Source organism: Zalophus californianus, chromosome 7, assembly GCF_009762305.2.
Source record: "Zalophus californianus isolate mZalCal1 chromosome 7, mZalCal1.pri.v2, whole genome shotgun sequence".
In the NCBI taxonomy this organism is placed as follows: Eukaryota; Metazoa; Chordata; class Mammalia; order Carnivora; family Otariidae; genus Zalophus; species Zalophus californianus.
Window position 1 is genome coordinate 41,907,618 of NC_045601.1, and position 20,242 is coordinate 41,927,859.

Here is a 20,242-nt window from a genome sequence, read left to right on the forward strand (position 1 = left end):
ATTTTTAAGCCTGGCTACACAGTGCAACAACTTGGAAGTCTTTTAAAAGGATATTAATGTCAGAATCTGACCCCCAAGGATAGTGACTTAATTGGTCATTATTCATATATTCGTATGCCTGGGCATTATTCATATATTTATATGTATATATAATTTTTTTTAAAGTTCTCTAGGTAATTCCAATGTTCAACCGGGGTTGGAAACCACTGATTTACATGAGCAGAGACTATTAACAAAATTTCAGCTACTAGATAAAACTATTTAAATCCACTGTTCATGCTTTACATTTGTAGATAAGTTGCTCATGCAATACCACAATGGGGTAGAAATTAGTGATTCTCCACTTTGGCTAAACATTAGATGACTCATTTCAGGAACTTTGACAAATCTTAATACCCAGACACACCTAGACCAATTAATTCAGAATCTCTAAGGGTGAGACTTGGGCATCTTTTTTTTTTTTTTTTTTAAACCTCTCTCTAGGTAATCAAATGTAAAGCCAATTTTGAGAACCATAAATCGAAATAAATCTTTGTTGAGTTGATTTTTCTTTAAATGGTCTCACTCCAACTTTTTCTTTTTCAGGATATTATAGATAGACTTATAATTTTGAATTCAGAAGCTAAGATTCGTTCTTTATTCAACTATGAACAATCACACATCTTTGGTCTAAGGTAAGGTGCTAAATTTTACCTGAGGTACATTTTCTATCTTGCAGAAACAATTAAGCATATGTTCTGTATACTTTCAAAAAGTATTGAAAATGAGCAAATTTTTAAAGCATGTTTAAAGGTTAGTTGTAACTTTAGACAAAATAAATATAGCTAGTAGGTTTTTATATAATGGCTTTTGTCTACATTTAGGCTCTGTGTTAGTACAATGTCTTCCACTTTTGTTTGATTTATATTACAAATGCCTCTTTAAAAAGAGGCATTTTGCTTACTCTACAGTTTACTTGGGAGTCAACTGGGGTTTCCCTGGGTTGGTATTTGATAGGACTCCTTCCATAATAGAGACTTGAAAAAGGCCTGAAAATGCATGATTTATCTTGAGGCTCAAATTTTGCTCCTCGATGTTAACCATTACTCCTTAATCTCAGTTTTCCCAAGGTTTAAACCTTTTTGGTCATATATACACCTATAATTTGTTTTCCTATCTATAAATTACCACTTTTAAAAACAGCTGGATAGGTTTGTGTTTCTTTTTTTTTCCCCCTTTCTACTAGCAAAGTAACTTTTTCAGCCAACAGGGAGGGGGTCAGTGAGAATGCTCTACCTAAGAAATAAAGCAATCACTTTTTAAAAATTAGAATCTCTGATGGTAGTATATATTACAGATCTTATACTCAAACTTTTTTTTTTTTACCATTAATAGCTGAGTTTCATTTTTGGACTTTTTAGTTCAAAGAAGGTAGAAAAACTGTAGCTATTATAGTTCTTTGAATGGTGTGTCCTTTATCTCAAAATGTATTTTCACATTACATTTTAACTTCTCATGTATAGCATCAGGTACATCATATAGCAAGCAATGATGAAAATACTAGGAAAAATCTATTCAGTAGAACTTGCTTCTGCATAGCAAGTATATTTCTGAGTCTTGTAGTTATAGAATATAGATTCTAGCTTCTTTTTACTGATACAGTGAGTGAATGTCTTTTTCTTTATATAAAGAAGGTAGGGCGCCTGGGTGGCTCAGTCGTTAAGCGTCTGCCTTCGGCTCAGGTCATGATCTCAGGGTCCTGGGATCGAGTCCCACATCGGGCTCCTTGCTCTGCAGGAAGCCTGCTTCTCCCTCTCCCACTCCCCCTGCTTGTGTTCCTGCTCTCGCTGTCTCTCTCTCTGTCAAATAAATAAATAAAATCTTTAAAAAAAAAAAAAAAAGAAGAGTAGTATTTTTCCCTAGTATTCTTGTTAAAAAAATAATAGGATTTTAATTCATGTAAAAAGCCATCCAAGAAGTAAAATGTCCCAGGGAATAAAATATATTAATTTGCATAGCATGTGCTTTTTTCAAATGGAATGCAATATCCAAATGGAGTCATTCTGTTCTACACGAGAAAATTTGCCATGGCATTGTCGATACATGTAATAGAGTTGTGTGGTATACAGTGGTTAGATCAGCAACATGGACTCTGGAGTCAAGACTGCTTGCTCTTTACTAGCTGTGTGAGTTGGGATCTCAGATACCATCTGTAAGAGGAAAATTGTATTATTTTCTTCATAGAACTATTATGGGAATTGCATAAGAAAAATTAAAATGACTTAACTGTGCCTGGCATGTAGCAAGCACTATAAAAATATTCATAATAGATGTAGTAGCAGTAGTACTTCAAGTGTTTATATCTGCTTGCTTTATATGATTTTTGTGTTTGACTAGGAAGTAAATTTTGTCTTCATTCTTTCAGTACCCCAGTAGTCTTCTACATGCTGCCAAGTGATTTGCTATGTTTACAGCATCAGCAATAAGAGAAAGAAAAAGGGCGCCTGGGTGGGTCAGTTGGTTGAGCGACTGCCTTCGGCTCAGGTCATGATCCTGGAGTCCCGGGATCGAGTCCCGCATCGGGCTCCCTGCTCGGCGGGGAGTCTGCTTCTCCCTCTGACCCTCTTCCCTCTCGTGCTCTCTATCTCTCATTCTCTCCCTCTCAAATAAATAAATAAAAATCTTTAAAAAAAAAATAAGAGAAAGAAAAAGACCAAATCATTTTCTGAGGAAAAGTTTGTATTTTATTTTTTGTGCTTTTTTAACAAGTTTTTCTTTGACAATATGTTTATTTCATTGTATTTCCAAGTTTATGTTCATAATATTCAGTTATATTTTTAGGTCATACATTTGAGGTTAGATACTTTGCTTTCTTCTAATAATTCAGTCTAGCGTTGATCTTTGTGGACCAATAGTGATAATTTATATCATAGCTTTGTATTCTATAAATCTTGTGTTTCTCTGTGTTTTGGATTCTTACCTACATCATTTTCTTTACTTTCTACATTGGTTTTGTTTCTAATTGTACCTTTATTATACCGTTCCCTTCAGTAGATCATCTCATGAGTGTATTTGCCTTCTATACTTAGCACTGCTTGTTCCATTCACTTTTTCCCCCTCTGAATAAGGGTACATTTAATACAGTTTCTGTAGGTTTGCCACAGCACTTAGATGAGGCTAATACAGGGCTTAGTGAAATGTGGATTTTCACTTTTTTTTTAAGATTTTATTTATTTATTTGACAGAAAGATACACAGCGAGAGAGGGAACACAAGCAGAGGGAGTGGGAGAGGGAGAAGCAGGCTTCCCACCGAGCAGGGAGCCCGACCTGGGGCTCGATCCAGGGACCCTGGGATCATAAACTGAGCTGAAGGCGGATGCTTAACAGCTGAGCCACCCAGGCGCCCCATGAATTTTCACTTTTTAATAGAATCACATCCTCTGTAAATTTCTGAATTTTTATTTGTTCAGATCCTAGAAATCTTGTAAATGACTAATATATGAGAAGGTTGCTCCTTTGATTAGCCCTCCTATCCTCTTTGTTTCCACTTCTAGCCTGTCCTTTTCTAATTTTGGTATCTGGGTGCAGACATGCCCTCACATGTCTCATCTTACAATGAAACACACTCAAAAAGAAATTTCTCTTGACCTCCTGTCTCTGAAGTCACTGGCCTGTTTCTCTTCCTCTCATCATAGCAAGTAATCTGTACAAACTGTCCCCACTTGCTCACCTCTCTTTACTTTTCAGCCCACTTAGATTTGACATTGACTCTATTAACTCTGTCAGAATTGCACATCCTGCTCAAGTCGCTTGTAGCTTCTATGCTGATGAATGTAATAGATTCTTCTCTTTTTAATTCTCTTCTTATTATAACTATCAGCATTTGATAGAGTGGACCATTTCTTTCTATGTGAAAGTTCTCTTTGTTTCTGTGACACTTCCACAGCTGCTATTTTTTCTCTTTTGCATTTTCTAAGCAATTTTTAGAATTTGGAATACTAAAGGTGCACCTAGGTGGCTCAGTCGGTTAAGCCACTGCCTTCGGCTTGGGTCATGATCCTGGAGTCCTGGGATCGAGTCCCACATCGGGCTCCCTGCTCAGCAGGGAGTCTGCTTCTCCCTCTGACCCTTCCCCCTCTCATGTGCTCTCTCTCTTTCTCTCTTTCTCATTCTCGCTCTCTCAAATAAATAAGTAAAATCTTAAAAAAAAAAAGAATTTGGAATACTAAGGACTTTGTCCCAGTTGCACTTTTTCCTCTTTGTTCTACCCCAAGTTCATCCACTTACACCTTTACCTTTAAGTATCCTGTATGTCTGTGGGTGCCCCACAGTTTATATCCCTAACCTAAATCATTATTCGGAGCTACCAGGTTCAAATATACAACTCTCTCTTGACATCTCAATTCGTACATTTCTTGGACATCACAAACTTAACATGTCTAAAACTGAACTTTTGGATCTCCTCCCACAAAAACAAACAAAACAAAATAAATCTTCTGTTTCCATCTCATTAAGTGGCCCAACCAACTATTCAGTTGCTCAGTCTTGAAAGTCATCTTAACTTTTTTCTTTGTTTTTCAAACAGTGATTTATCTTTATTATAAAGAAATTAACCAACACAGGAGACTAATTATAATACATTAAGTGACATTCTTCCTAACTCTGAAAGTAACATTATTTTTTAAAATTTTAATTCCAGGGGCACCCGAGTGGCTCAGTTGTTAAGTGTCTGCCTTCGGCTCAGGTCATGATCCCAGGGTCCTGGGATCGAGCCCCACATCGGGCTCTCTGCTCAGTGGGAAGCCTGCTTCTCCCTCTCACACTCCCCCTGCTTGTGTTCCTTCTCTCATTGTCTCTCTCTCTCTGTCAAATAAATAAATCAAATCTTTAAAAAAAATAAAAAATAAAAAAAATAAAAATTTTAACTCCAGTGTAGTTAACATACAGTGTTATATATTAGTTTCGGGTGTATAATACAGTGATTCGATAGTTCTATATTTAGTGCTCATCAAGTCAGTGTACTCTTAATCCCCTGCACCTATCTGAAAGTAACATTAACATTGAGGAAAATTATTCTGGACATCTTTTTGCGCATGTACATACAGAAGAATAGATATATGGAGATAATTTTATAAAAATGGAATCATAATATTTAAATTTACCATTTTAATTTAAATTTTAAATTCTAACTGAATTTTATAGAAAAGAAAAACTAGTGAAACAGAAGAAATGGCTGAATTTCAAATAACTGTTTTTTCACTCCAGGTGTTAGTATTTCCCCAGAGATTCCTCTAAGTTTAAGAAAGAAAAGATTATGTAAAACATTTCAAGTGGTTTGAACATTATATTTCACTTCTAGACAATATTGATTGACTCTACTATGAGAGATGAGGACGTTATTGCTCTCATTGGCCTCCCACCTTCCCTGTGTCCACCTGTGTTAGAAGGATGTTCTGCCATTTCCTAACCTGCCTTCCTAAGTCCTCGATCTTATTTTCTTCTCTACCCAGGAGGGAGATTAAACTAATCCAGGTTTCTTAGTGTAGTGACATGAGATAGGCAGCACTTCTTTAATATGACTGCAGATTAATATTTATAATTGTTAGTTTACTCTTCTCTACTTCATTTACTCCGTCAATATTTATTGAGCACTTGTTATGCTTTGTGTTAGATGTAGGGAATGTAATGATGGGTAAATAAGATGTGGTGCTCATTCTCTTTAACCTTACAACCTAATGAGGAATCAGATACTAAGGTAATAAAAAAGTGAGGTAATTAATGCAGAAAAGAAACACATTGTAAAGCTCCCCACCTTCTCATTTTAAATAACTGGCAGTTCCAGACTTCCTTATGTGGCTTTCAGCTCCATAATATACCTACACCTTTCCTATGTACATTATTTTCCACCTTTCCTCAGCCTGAACTAATGCTGAATAGGTTAGACTTCTTCTGAAGCACAGTGTTTATTATTGCCTGTATACCTATTTTTTTTTGTCTTGAATATTGCTTTCACTTTTGTCATCTTACAAAAATTTGACTCATCCTTCAAGGCAAAGCTGGCTTTATGAATTACTTCCTCTGTGACTTACAACAACACACTTTTCAATAAATGTATTTATTTATTTATTTATTGAAAAGTTTGGGTCCAAATTATTTATTGAAAAGTTTGGGTCCAAATTATTTTCTTGAACATTGTCTTTTACAGACAACAATTAAGGCACCTTGGGGTTCTTATCCTCTATAATTTCTTTTTTTCCAAAGTTGAGGCTTAGTTAAGATATATAATTGACGTATATCAGTTTCAGGTTACAACATGATTCAGTCTTTGTATATATTGTGAAATGGTCACCACAGAAGTCTAGTTAATATCTGTCACCATACACATAGTTAAGAATTATTTTTCTTGTGATGAGAACTTTTAAGATTTACTCTCTTAGCAACTTGCAAATATGCAATGCAGTATTAACTACGGTCACAATGCTATACATTACATCCCCATGACTGATTTATTTTTTAACTGGAATTTTGTTTTTGACTCTCTTCACACATTTCCCCCCTCCCCACTCCCCACCTCTGGCAATTATCAGTCTATTCTCTGTATTTGTGAGTTTGGTTGTTTTGGAATTCCACATGTTAGTAAGAACATACGGTACTTCTTTCTCTGCCTGACTTATTTCACTTAGTATAATGCCCTCAAGGTCCATCCATGTTGTTGCAAATGGCAAGACCTCATTTTTTTAATGGCTAAATAGTATTCCATAGTATATATACTACATTTTCTTTAGCCATTCATCCATTGGTGGACATTTAGGTGGTTTGCATATCTTGGCTATTGTACATAATGCTGCAGTGAACATGGGGTGCATAAATCTTTCCAAATTTTGTGTTTTTGTTTTCAGATGAATACCCAGAAGTGGAATTGCTGGATCATGTGGTAGTTCTATTTTTAATTTTTCGAGGAACCTCCATACTGTTTTCTCTAGTGACTGTACCAATTTATATTCCCACCAACAGTACTGCCATTCTGATAGGTGTGAGGTGATATTACTGTGGTTTTGATTTGCATTTCCCTGATAGCATCTATTCATGTAGCTATTGGCCATCTGCATGTTGTCTTTGGAAAAATGTCTATTCAGATCCCCTGCCCATTTTTTGAATTGGATTTTTAAAAATTTTTTGGTGTTGTGTAAGTTCTTTAAATATTTTGAATATTATTAACCCCTTATGAGATAAGATTTGCAAATATTTTCTCTCATTCAGGACTTTGTTTTTTCATTTTGTTGATGATTTCCTTTGCAAGTTTTTGAGTTTGATGTACTCCCACTTGTTTATTTTTGCTTTTGTTACCTTTGCTTTTAATGTCACATCTCCTGGAAACTTTTGATCCTCCTCATCATGGCTTAGTAGTAGGATATTATTAACAATCTTTCGATTAGAGGACTGTTATGCTCATGCCTAAATTATTTCAATATAAAAACTGTATTTCATGGAGAAAAAATTATATCATTCAGTATTAATAGTTTTCTTTATATGAAACTACAAATTAAGTTTTAATTAGAGTCTAGAATTGCACATTTTTAGCAACTTAAATCTTATATAGTAATTTTTCATTAAATATACACATTAAATTTAATATGGTTAAAGAAATGTTAGTATAGTTCTCCTAAAACTTACTCCTTCTTTATTTGAAACTGTCATGTGGCCTGTTGTTAGTTTTCTTAAAAAACAAAAAAACTCTGAAATCTTTATTTATAGAACACCTTTTAAACACCCATAGAACACCCATAACAGTAAATTATATATACAGTATAACAGGTTTTGTGTGTGTTTGTTTTTTTTAGATTATTTATTTATTTGAGAGAGAGAGAAAGCAGAACAAGGGAGAACAGGAGTAGGGGGAGAGGGGCAGAGTGAGAGGAAGAAGTAGGCTCCCTGCTTCATCAGGGAGCCTGATGTGGGGCTTGATCCCAGGACCCTGGGATCATGACCTGAGCTGAAGGCAGACGCTTAACCGACTGAGCCACCCAGGTGCCCCAATATAACAGTTTTATGTATGACTATCTTCTTTGTAAAAAATCTGACCTATAAGATGACTTTAAGATGAAAAGTAAAAAGTAATTTTCAGTTTAGACCCAGTGTGGTTATTTTAGCAAACATAGGTAAGTGTTAATATTCCATCACAACAAATCATGAAATTGTTTATTCCCAGTGACCCAGATGCTAACTAGACTTAAATTTGATTAACATTAGTAATAAGCAATTTTAAAATTATCTCTTGCAGTCTTTTTTAATATCAGAAATTAGATATAATCTGACTACAAAACCATCCACATTTTGGATTTTGTATACACATGTACTTGAGCACATAAATAGATATATGATATTTAATTTAATTTGAAAAAAACAGATGCTCTATTACTAATTGACATCAGTAATGGATTCAAAATTCTTATTTAATCAAAGAATTCCCATTTTTATAGAATAATTAGAAAATAATGAAAACAAAACCATAGTTGTTAGTCTTCTTCTTAGAGATATTTACCATTAACCTCTTCATGCCAAAATTTTTCATGTTTTAGCTGGATATTTTTTTAATAGTTTTATTGTCTTAACACTGCCTTTTTAATTTAATTTTAAATCATCCTGTCATACTTATAAATGTTCATGTATACCATAATTTTAAAGGATTGAATAATATTCTAGTATATGGATGAATCCCAATTTTCTGTGTTTAGACGTGTAGATTATTTTTTAAAAATTATTGAACATTTTTATAAATATCTCTATGCCCATAATTATCTTTACAACAAATCATTAGAAATGGACTTGCTATGTTAAAAAGTTAGGCACATTTCAAATATATTTCTATCTTCCCTCTTTTCATGACTCCTTTTACTTTACATCTCTGTACCATTTTATATTCCACCCACTATTGACACCTTTTCCTTTCATTAACTTGTTCATTCAGAAAATATTTATTGAGTTCCTATTAGGTGCTGCACTGCTGTCTACTGTCTTTTTTTTTTTTTTAAGATTTTATTTATTTATTTTAGAGGGAGTGCCCACGGGCAGGGAGGCGTAGAGGGAGAAGGAGAGAGAGATAATCTCCAGCCGACTACATGCTGAGGGCAAAGCCTGACAACGGGGCTTGATCCCACAACCCTGAGATCCTGAAGAAAGCCAAAATCGCAAGCCAGAGTCAAGTCAGACACTTAATGGACTGAGCCACTGAGGTGCCCCTATCTGTGGTCTTTCTTGGGAATTCTGTGACTTTGTTCTCTTTTTATTTCTGGATTCTCTTTTCTCCTTTGTTTTTGCTGATTCTTTTTCCTCTTCCTCTATTTACCCTTTGAATAGAAATCTCTTCTAGTGTATGTCTTCAGTACATTTACCTCTTTTCCTCGCAGTGGCTTCAGTTATCCCTCTTTACTGACTATACTCCTGTATCTATGTATCAATCCTTAAGCTTTCCCGTGATCATATGTCCAGAGTTATTGAACATTAGGCTGTGCATAGCATGCAACGTCAGCAAACTCAGTATATCCAAAAATTATACTCTATACTTACAAGAGTCCAAACTAACCTCTAGCTTCAGGAGACCCCAGAGCACTTTCTGAAATAGGTATGAATTTGGTATCTAGAGCAAGTGAGTAGGCTCTGTAAGCCTCTGCTCACATAGGTGTATTGGCAAACTGACTCTACTCCCCACTTCCCCTCTCCAGATATGGTTGTATGTGCATCAGAAACTTTAATCTCCAGATTTGGAGGTACAGTTATTGTGTGTGTAATCCATGTCCCATTCTTGGATTTGATCAACAGGCAGGGAATTGGGCATTGCATCTCTGCTAGCTAGTTTGTATGTGGTGATCAGAAGGAAATCTTTTGTGCTGGGTTTTGTATTGTTTGTATATATCTTAACCAATACATTTGATTACAGAGTTAATGAATAGCTTATGGAATTTATCATGATGCATACATGGAAATATTCAGAATGTTAGTAGAAATGAAATGTGTTGATTCAGTGTATTTAAGGAAGAAATCCTAGAAAAAAGGGGCAGGATAAAGAGAAAGGGCTTGTGACTTCAGGCATGAGGTAAACAAAAAACATGGTTCAAATTTCTTCAAGTGGAGATGGTAGCTAAGATTGAACTTCACAGAACCATTCTAGGTACCCTAGCTAAGACTGAACTTCACAGAACCATCCAGAGTACCTGGATATTACCTACATATTAATGATGTAATATTTGAAAGTGACATACAAAGTATGTAGTAATTAAGAACAGAGAATTATTCGTGTGGTGAGATTTGATTTGGGTTATTAGCAGACTCCTGGGGGAATCTGTAATATTCAAGATACATTCTAAAACAAGTGAAAGTATTAAAGAGGGCTGTACTGAATGGAACACTGGGTGTTATACACAAACAATGAATCATGGATCACTACATCAAAAACTAATGATGTAATGTATGGTGATTAACATAACATAAAAAATAAATGAATTAATTAATTAAAAAAAAAAGTGAAAGAATTAGTCTCACAACCCTGAGATCATGACCTGAGATGAAATCAAGAGTCAGATGCTTAAGTGACTGAGCCACCCAGGCGCCTCACAGTACATTGTTATCTCTTAAGAATGGTGACCAATTTGATTCTTAATGTTTAGCACAAAATCTTGCATGTCTTAGGAGTCTGGTGACCCTCGTTAACAGTATTTGCCTTGAAGTTCTGAGTATACTTTGATCTTTTTTTCCTCCTTCCCCTAAGAATAGTTCCATTTTTGTAGATCAGTAATGCAAGTTTCCTATTATTGAGCCTAAATCCTTTGCCCAGGGGGAATTTTGTTTGAGGTTTCTTATATAAGCAAGATAAGCTTATTTGGGATGCCAAATTGGCATTTAAATCTTTTTTTTTAACTTCTTTACCCAAAACATTTTTCTGTATGATGAAAAATTAAATCATATTGAGTTTCATTACATTAGACATAAAATTTAATAAGGTAAAAAGAACTTTTTAAAAAAGACAATTTAGAGCTTAGAAAACAAATATATGTGTTTTTGTTTTATCTACTTGAGCAAAAGTAAAGGACTGAGTAAGGGTCCAGATTCTGTGTGGCTTAAATTTATTTTCCACTTCCAGCACAGAGTCTATATTTATCTTTTTTGTCAGAGCAGCTAGAAAAGATATTAGTTCATGGTCTGTGTCACATCTACCAAACACTATTTTTTATTTATTTTTATTAAAGTAATAAAGGTATAGAGTGCCTGGGTGGCTCAGTCGGTTAAGCGTCTGCCTTCAGCTCAGGTCATGATCCCGGGGTCCTGGGATCAAGTCCCGCATCAAGCTCCCTGCTCCTTCCCACCTCTCATACTCTCTCTCTCTAGTGGATAAATAGAATAAATAAATAGAATCTTTAAATAAAATATTTTAAAGTAATAAAGATATATAGTTTAAAAAGCCAAATAGTACGGGAAAAGCATTTAAGAATGAAGAGTAGTCCTCTCCCCATCCTTCTGTACTCCCAAGTCCCAGTCCTCAGAGACTGTCACTTTCGACTCCTTGAATTGGTTTTTTCTGGCATTCATCTCCAGATTTTTGAGTAACATGTTTATACTATGTTGTGATTTTTAAACTTTAGATTTTATCTTGTCATTAGAGATTTAGAAGCTTAGGATTTAGATGTCCTCTGCTGTCCCTCCTTCCCTGCTTTATAGTTTTATCCAAAATCTGATTAAGTCACTATTAAAAGCTTATATTGTACCTAGGAAACAAATAATACATTATATGTTAAAAAAAAAAAAAGAAGAAGAAGATAGCAGGAGGGGAAGAATGAAGGGGGGAAAATCTGAGGGGGAGACGAACCGTGAGAGACTATGGACTCTGAAAAACAAACTGAGGGTTCTAGAGGGGAGGGGGGAGGGGGGATTGGTTAGCCCCCTGATGGGTATTACTGCATGGAGCACTGGGTGTTATACGAAAACAATGAATAATGGAACACTACATCACAAACTAATGATGTAATGTATGGTGATTAACATAACATAAAAAAAAGCTTATATTTTTATGTCTATATAAATATTATCTCTTTATGGGCCAAGTAGTATACTATGACTATATTTCATTTTTCATAGTATTTTTTTCCCTGAAGTTAATGATTAAATGATTTTACACTTGCTTCATTTTTTATGTATCTACTAATGTATGCCTAGACTATCATTAAAAAATACACTGCTGCCTCTGTTACGGCATAACCTCGTCCTTACAAAGTTCTCACTGTGTCCTAGGTACTGATACCGGTTTTACATTTAAACAGTTTCAGAACAGCCCTTTGAAATAGGTACTCTTATCTCCCATTTTTACAAATGACTATAGAAAAGTTAAGCCATTTGCTTGTGGTGACACAGCTAGTAATTAGTGAAGCTGGTATTGAACCCAGATAGTCTGATTCCAGAGAATGTAATACCTGACCCCATAGACCTGTAGTGCTTTACAACATAAATGTCAAGATGCCTTACAGTCATTCTTTTTTTTTTAAGATTTTATTTATTTATTTGAGAGAGAGAATGAAATAGAGCATGGGGCACCTGGGTGGCTCAGTTGTTAAGCGCCTGCCTTCAGCTCAGGTCATGATCTCAGGGTCCTGGGATGGAGCCCCGCATCGGGCTCCCTGCTCAGCGGGAAGCCTGCTTCTCCTTCTCTCACTCCCCCTGCTTGTGTTCCTGCTAATAAAGATAGAGCATGAGGGGGGAGGGTCAGAGGGAGAAGCAGACTCCCCGCCGAGCAGGGAGCCCGATGTGGGACTCGATCCCAGGACTCCAGGATCATGACCTGAGCCGAAGGCAGTCGCTCAACCAACTGAGCCACCCAGGCGCCCTACAGTCGCCTGAAGGGATGGAACCTTCCATAATATAACTGGAGGAGTTACAAAACAAATTGATAGTTGTAAATGATTGAGTAGGCCGGAAAAGCTAAAACCCAAGGTGACAAGGGGAGGCCCAGAAGCAACTTTTTGTGTCACATTTTAGAAGTACTAGGACCCAGAGGCACCAACATGGACATGGATGGAAGTAGAGGACTAGGCGAAAGTCTAAGACTTTCACGAACAGAGTTGAAATGAAAAGATTCAGGTATGCCCTCACGTTCTTTCTACTCCTATCCATTCTTTCCCTTTTTTGGCAGAACACTGGAGGTTTTACCTTCTGGAAATCATGAGTCAGAGGCAGTTACTGCAGCTGAGAGAAAAGGGTATTGTGCTGAAGAGGGTTAACTGTTACTCTCTGCCAATTCAAGAGCTATTATTCTATTATTCCTTTCCTATTCCTCTTATCTCTCCTTTATTTTATTATTCCTTTCCTCCCCAAATTTATTTTTCTTAGTATTAATAAGACATCTTTTTTCCATTTGCTTGCTTTTCCCTGTATATCTAGCAGTAATATATCTCGAGATGTTCCTGTAAAATATAACAATGTCAGATATTTACAGCATTGCTTACTGTGTGCCAGATATGAGTCTGATCACTTTAAATATTTTGAGTCATTCAAACCTTAGAGCATTAAAGCTCCAGACAACAATGATAGCAACAAACGTTCTTTCACTAGCACAAAATAATTTCCCTCTCACAAACAAAAGTGCCCTTACCCTCTTCCCTGACAGGGAGATCTAGAGTCTCTTCAATGTTAGCATAAATTTCTAGGTGATTTTCATTCTTTGTTCATTTACAGTCACTTACTTATATCCTTTAGCCTATAGACTAAATTACAAATCAACATCCTATGTAAAATAGGAGGTAAAAGAAATCAAAAAAAGGAAATTGGTTAATACCTAAGTGCTTGCTTAAACCAGAGCAAGGTTGAAAATATGGTTAGCTACTGTAGTCCTCATTTCTACAAGTGGATATGAGGCTCTAGTTGATATTTATACCTTCTTTACCCAATTACTTCATTCTGTTTTCCCTTGATACCCAACCAGCCTGAGCTTAGGGTTTTTTAATCTAGTAGGGCAACCCAGAGCTTCCTTGTGGTTCTTGAGTCCTTAGTGGTCTTAACTGTATTGAGCCACATTAATCTTCCTTAACTTTTATTCCTAGATATGGCAATATTAGGAGGTACTACAGAGTATTCCGTGGACACTACGCTTGATTTTCTGTGTCTCTATTGAACAATAGTAGGGTTTTTTTGTTTGTTAGTTTATTTGTTTTTATGATCATGGTCAATCCCTCTAGTCTACAAAGTTACTTTATTTTGCTTATTGTTCCAGGGTTTTGAGGAGCCTCAAAAGGTTAGAGGAATGTTGTGGTAGAAGTATAGAAGTATTCTTTTTTGGAATAATATCTCAAAACTATAGTCCTCCACCCCCATGCTGCATGCTACAAAGTTGAGGGGTGAGAAAACCAAAGAAAATGATCATTTCTACTTCTACCCTTTAGCTCCTAGACCCATATTACAGTTCTGAAACAACACCATATATTGGTTGGTGGTAGTTCAGAGTATCTTGTAGGACAGCACTTCAGTATTACAAGGTATTATGTACTACATGAGGCCATACTGAGTTTTCGACATGCCATTATACTACTATCTAAGATTAGCTACTTCAGGGAGGGAAGGATACACTATAAAACTAGTGGATATTGTGGATGTTTGCTCAATGCTTCTTTTGTTAGTTTCCTGGTCAAAAGTGTTGTTTTATAGATGCCATGACTTAATGTAGCACAATAGCTAAACTTACATAGGGAATTATCCATGATTTGAATGACATGAATTCTCTCATCACAGATGATCTAGCTAGGTACCACTGAGTGCCCAAATTGCAAAAGAGGACTCAAAATATAGCACATAATCTGGAGATACCAACCAGCTATCTATTTGGTGGCAGGCTAATAACATTAAATGTCTTCTTATACCTCCTATGAAATTTGACATCCATGGTTCTCTACCAAAGATGATCTTACCAACTCTGTACTTACTGAAGGTCATGGTATCCATAAACACCACTTCTGACCAAGAAACTAATTTAACAACAAAAAAAGCATTGAGCTAACATCCACAATATTCACTAGTTTTATAATGTAACCTTTCCTCCCTGAAGTAGCTAATCTTATTTTTTTTTTATTTTTAAAGATTTTATTTATTTATTTGACAGAGAGAGACACAGTGAGAGAGGGAACACAAGCAGGGGGAATGGAGAGGGAGAAGCAGGCTTCCCACTGAGCAGGGAGCCTGATGCGGGGCTCGATCCCAGGACCCCGGGATCATGACCTGAGCTGAAGGCAGATGCTTAACAACGAAGCCACCCAGGCGCCCCTGAAGTAGCTAATCTTAGATAGTGGTGGAATGGCATGTTGAAAACTCAGTATGGTATCATGTGGGGCACAATACCTTGCAATATTGAAGTGCTATCTTACAAGATACTCTGAATCACCAGGCAATATATGGTATTTTTTTAGGTATTGGATATTATGTTATTTTCCAAAACAAAGTTTTATATGCATATAACTCCATTACCATGTGCAAGTAGTATTTATAAGAAGATTAACTGGCCCTGAGAACATAAGTAAATTGTATGAACATGTGGTGCACACATTCACGAGACTACCTATGGCTCCTGGGAAGTTTCTCTAACTGGGTGACCCGGGAAGAAGAAAAAACTAAATCTGTTTCTGCATGATATGTTACTACCTGTTAGAATTGGGCTACTATAGCTTCATAGCTTTTCAGAGGGAAAATTTTGAAGTAGCATGTCTACTTAGTCATTTTGTCTAGGAGATATGACTTCAGATATTGATTTATAAACTTATAGAACATGCCTAAATGCTGTCCTGGATGATCAGGGGCTCAGAGTAAAAAAAGATTGGAAGACTGGTTTAAGAAGATTGGTAGAAGAGGTATATAGATGGTCCTCTGAGAATATACCCAGACTAAGATATTTTTGACTCATGTCAGTGTTCTTGAATGGGATCTCTCCTTCTATAAAGGAGGTAAAATAATCTCTTTTGTTGATGGGTCAGCTTCTTTCCATAGCTACCCTAGTGGCTTACTCACATGGGCTTATGAACCAAGTAGCCCTGATGGCTGGAGCTGGAGATTATGTTCATCAGACAAGAATATTTATTTAACAAAGAGAACATGGATTTACCCTGAAATCATAGGAGACCTTGTGTAAATCTTGTATTGTGAAATTTGCCCGTGGTACTTACTGTTGATATTTTTACATAAACTTATTACTTTAAATTGTTTTTAATACTTTGTTCGTAAAAAAATCTGGAAATATACCACTAAAACTTTTATCCAGTTTACCTGTGAATTTGGATTTATTTTGACTAATTGCTGACTTTCTTTGGAATGCTTCTGGATATAACCATCTTGTTTTATATGTGAAATGAGATTTTTTTCATAACTTCTGGAAATTGGGATTAGGACCAACAAAAATTAAACTTAACAGTTTGTTGCTTATACACCTACTCATATTTACATTTTGAGATTTTCTGATCATTTTTCTAGGTTAGTGGATATAAAATAATCTGTACACTATTCACTTTGTAAACTTAGCTTTAATATTATCATTAGGCTAAAAAGATTGTCTTACTTAGGCTTTTCCTTCCATATTTAGTCTGACTGCTAGCTTATAATTAATGAGCCATTAAGATCTGTTCATTAGATGATTACATAATTGAGTAGTGAATGGTATTAGTTGTTACTGAGTCTTATAAGAATCTTTTTGCATAATTATTGGAATATGCGTTTTTATTAGTGTTCTGGATTTATTTGTTACATTCATGTTTATACTTCTTATGGATGTAATGACTTACTTTTTCCATTACTCACCCAGCATAATACTTAAGTTTTCTCTGAAATTTTAAAAATATAAATATTACATAAAATATAAACCTATAACTTAACAAATTGTTGTAAAATAAATGTCCACATAATCCCCATTGAGTAAACATGTTTAAGAGAATTTACTAGCACTGTGCATTTTGTTTGATCATGAGTCCTTTCATTCTCCCTAATGGTAACCATTATTCTGACTTTCATGGCTAAATTTACTTCTTTGGTTTACTTTATATTTTTTCTATATAGGCAAGTATTCCTAAACAATATATTTTAATTTTGCTGCTTTTGGAGCTGTATATTAATGGTAGTATAGACTGTATATTCTATCATTTCTGACCTTTTCTCTGTAGCATTGTTTCTAAGATTAATGTTGCATGTATTTCAGTTAATTTATTTTCATTGCTGCATAATCCATTGTATGAATATATTGTGTTTTGTTTATATATTATGCTGGTGGTGGACATTTTTGCTTTTCACTTTGGGCTATTATAAACAACTCTATTACATGTGAAATGTCAGCTACATATTTATTTGTATACATACATGCATAATTTTTCATTGTGTTGCAAAACAGGTATCTGTTTCTGAATTTCCTATTGTGGGCAATTGGATTTTTTTCATTCTTGTACAAATATCACATTGTTTTAATTAGTATAGTTTTGTAATAAATTACAATAACTGATAGAGGAATTCTTTCCATTTATTTTTCAAAAATATCTTGGCTACTTTTACTTTTTTTCTTTCCATATAATTTTTTTTAAGATTCTATTTATTTATTTTAGAGAGAGAGAACGCAAGAGTGAGTGGGAGGAGGGGCAGAGGTGGAGGGAAAGAATCTCAAGCAGACTCTGCCCTGAGCACAGAGCCCAGTGCAGGGCTCGATCTTATAACCTGAGATCATGACCTGAGCCGAAACCAAGAGTTGGGCACTTAACTGACTGAGCCACCCAGGCGCCCCTCCATATAAGTTTTACATTCAGTTTGTCACACAAATCAGCCCACTGGGATTTTAATTATCATTGGAATGAATCTATAGATCAATAGTGAGTTAATTGACATCTTTATAATACTGAGTTTTCCAGTCTGTTAACATGGTATATATCTCTGTTTAGTTTAAGTGTTCTTTAGTTACTCTCATTAATATGTTTTTTTCCAAAGAGGTTTTCTATATCTTTTGTGAATTTAATATTTGTAGACTAATATTATATTCCTCTCTATGTACTACAGTATGTGGAAATATCAGTCTGTGGTTAAGAACATGGACTCTTGAATCACATTGCCAGAGTAATCTTAGATAAGATTTTTAACCTCCCCATGCTTCTATTTCCTCATATGGAAGTGGAGAGAGTGACAAAGTTCCTCACAGAGTTGTGAGACTAAATATGTTATGCCTCTCCCAAATGTAGAACATGGTAAACATCTGATAGTCTATGAGATTTAATGTATATACAAATTATTCATTCATTTCATTATTCTCTTTTAAAAATGTTTCTTTTAGATTATTAGTGGAGGTATTTTGTTGAACTCTTATAAAAAGCTTAATATTTAAGTTATTGCATAATGTACATTTAAACTAACTTCATAACTGAATTGAATACACATCTTTATGATATTTAATATTCTAATCCAGATAGGTGCTATGTCTAGTGAAAATTTTTACATTATTTAGTGACATATTTTGGCTCTCTACATATAGGACCTATGCATTTCTTATTAGTATCTTCTGTGTTATTATTTTTGCTATTGTTAACACAATTTCTTTTCCCATGGTAATGTTTTAATTGGTTCTTACTGGTATGTTACTACTAGTATGTTATATGTAGATTATTTTTTGTATTTTGTTACTGGTTACCCTCATAATTCTCATATTCATATATCTCATACACACACACACATAATTTTTTTCCTCTTATTTCTAGTTATTTTCTCCATATCAACCAAACGGCACATCATACTTTTAGTTGCTTAGATATAAGTCTTGGAGTTTTTTTCTATTTTTCTATAATGTATTACCAGAAACTTTGTGGCTTGAAACAACGCACATTTATTTATTTATTTATTTAAAAGATTTTATTTATTTATTTTGACAGAGAAGAGAGACAGTGAGAGCAGGACCACAAGCAGGGGCAGTGGGAGGGGCAGAAGCAGGCTTCCCGTGGAGCAGGGAGCCCGATGCGGGGCTCGATCCCAGGACCCTGGGATCTTGACCTGAGCCGAAGGTAGATGCTTAACGACTGAGAGCAAGCACCCAGGCACCCCAGAAACAACACACGTTTATTATCCCAGTTTCTGTCGAGGTACACCTTTAGCTGGGTCCTCTGTCTATAGTCTCGTAAGGCTACAATCAAGGTGTCAACTGGGGCTGTGGTCTCATGTGAAGCTCAATTAGGGAAGGTTCTGTTTTCAAACTGACACAGATTGTTGGTGGAATTTAGTTCCTCATGGTCTTAAGACCAAGGGTCTTGTTTTCTTGCTGCCTAGATGCTAGAGGCCTCTGCAGGTTGTCTGTTGAAGGCTGCCCTCAACTCCTAGAGACCAATTGCAATTCCTTGCTGCATGTTTTTCCCCAACATGGCTGCTTGCTTCTTCAAAGCTATCAAAGGAGAGAGATTCCAGGAAGAAGGACACAAACTCTTATGTAATATAATCATATAATCATATCTGTTCTCTCACCTTTAACATTCTCTGATTAGAGGCAAGTCAAAGGTCCCCTGCCTACACTCAAGGGAATCATGAGTACCAGGAGGGTAGGGACCACCCCAAGAGTCTGTTCACCACAGAGCTATTCTTCTGTTTAATAGATTCTTTACTAACAAAACCCTTTTTAAGTCATTATCTAATCTTATTGCTATAAGCCTATTGCTATAGCTTTTAAAATTGGTGTATCTCTTTGGGTCCCTGCCTAATTTCAGCCTATTTTGTATACAGTAGCTAGAGTGATCCCATTTAAAAACAAACCAGATCATGTCAATTCTATACTCACAAGGTTTCTCTTTTCAGGGTAAAACCATACTCCAGTGGTTTCTCATGTCATCAGAGAAAAATCTGGAGTTATTACAATGGCCTTAGAGAGTCCCGTGTGTTCTGGACCCCTAATATTACTTTGACCTCATCTCCTAATACTTTTCCCTCTTCAGTTATACTTGGCACCTCACTCTTCAAACATGCCAGAAATGCTCCCGCCTTAGGTCCTTTTTTCAAGCTGTTTGTTCTGCCAGGGACACTTTTCACTCTGATAGGTCCATGGCTTGGTTCCTCATTTCTTACAGGTCTTTACTGAAGTGTGTCACCTTCTCCGTAAGGTCTTTCCTAACCACCTTATTTAAAATTACAGTTATCCATCCCTATTACCCCCTTGTTAAAACTCTATTCACTTTCCTCCTTTAGTTGTATCCATGCTGTGTTTTGTTTAACTCTTTATATTGTCTTCCCCTC

At 35.6% G+C, this 20,242-nt stretch overlaps 1 protein-coding gene across 3 annotated transcripts in view; it reads left to right on the forward strand.

The window, feature by feature from the left end:
• TBC1D32 (TBC1 domain family member 32) overlaps positions 1-20,242 on the forward strand; it is a 197,016-nt gene that overhangs the window by 97,290 nt on the left and 79,484 nt on the right. For all 3 annotated transcript variants that reach the window (XM_027600953.1, XM_027600954.1, XM_027600955.1), the window contains one exon: positions 586-674. In XM_027600953.1, coding sequence (XP_027456754.1) covers positions 586-674 — 89 coding nt within the window. The remainder of the gene's footprint in view (positions 1-585; positions 675-20,242) is intronic.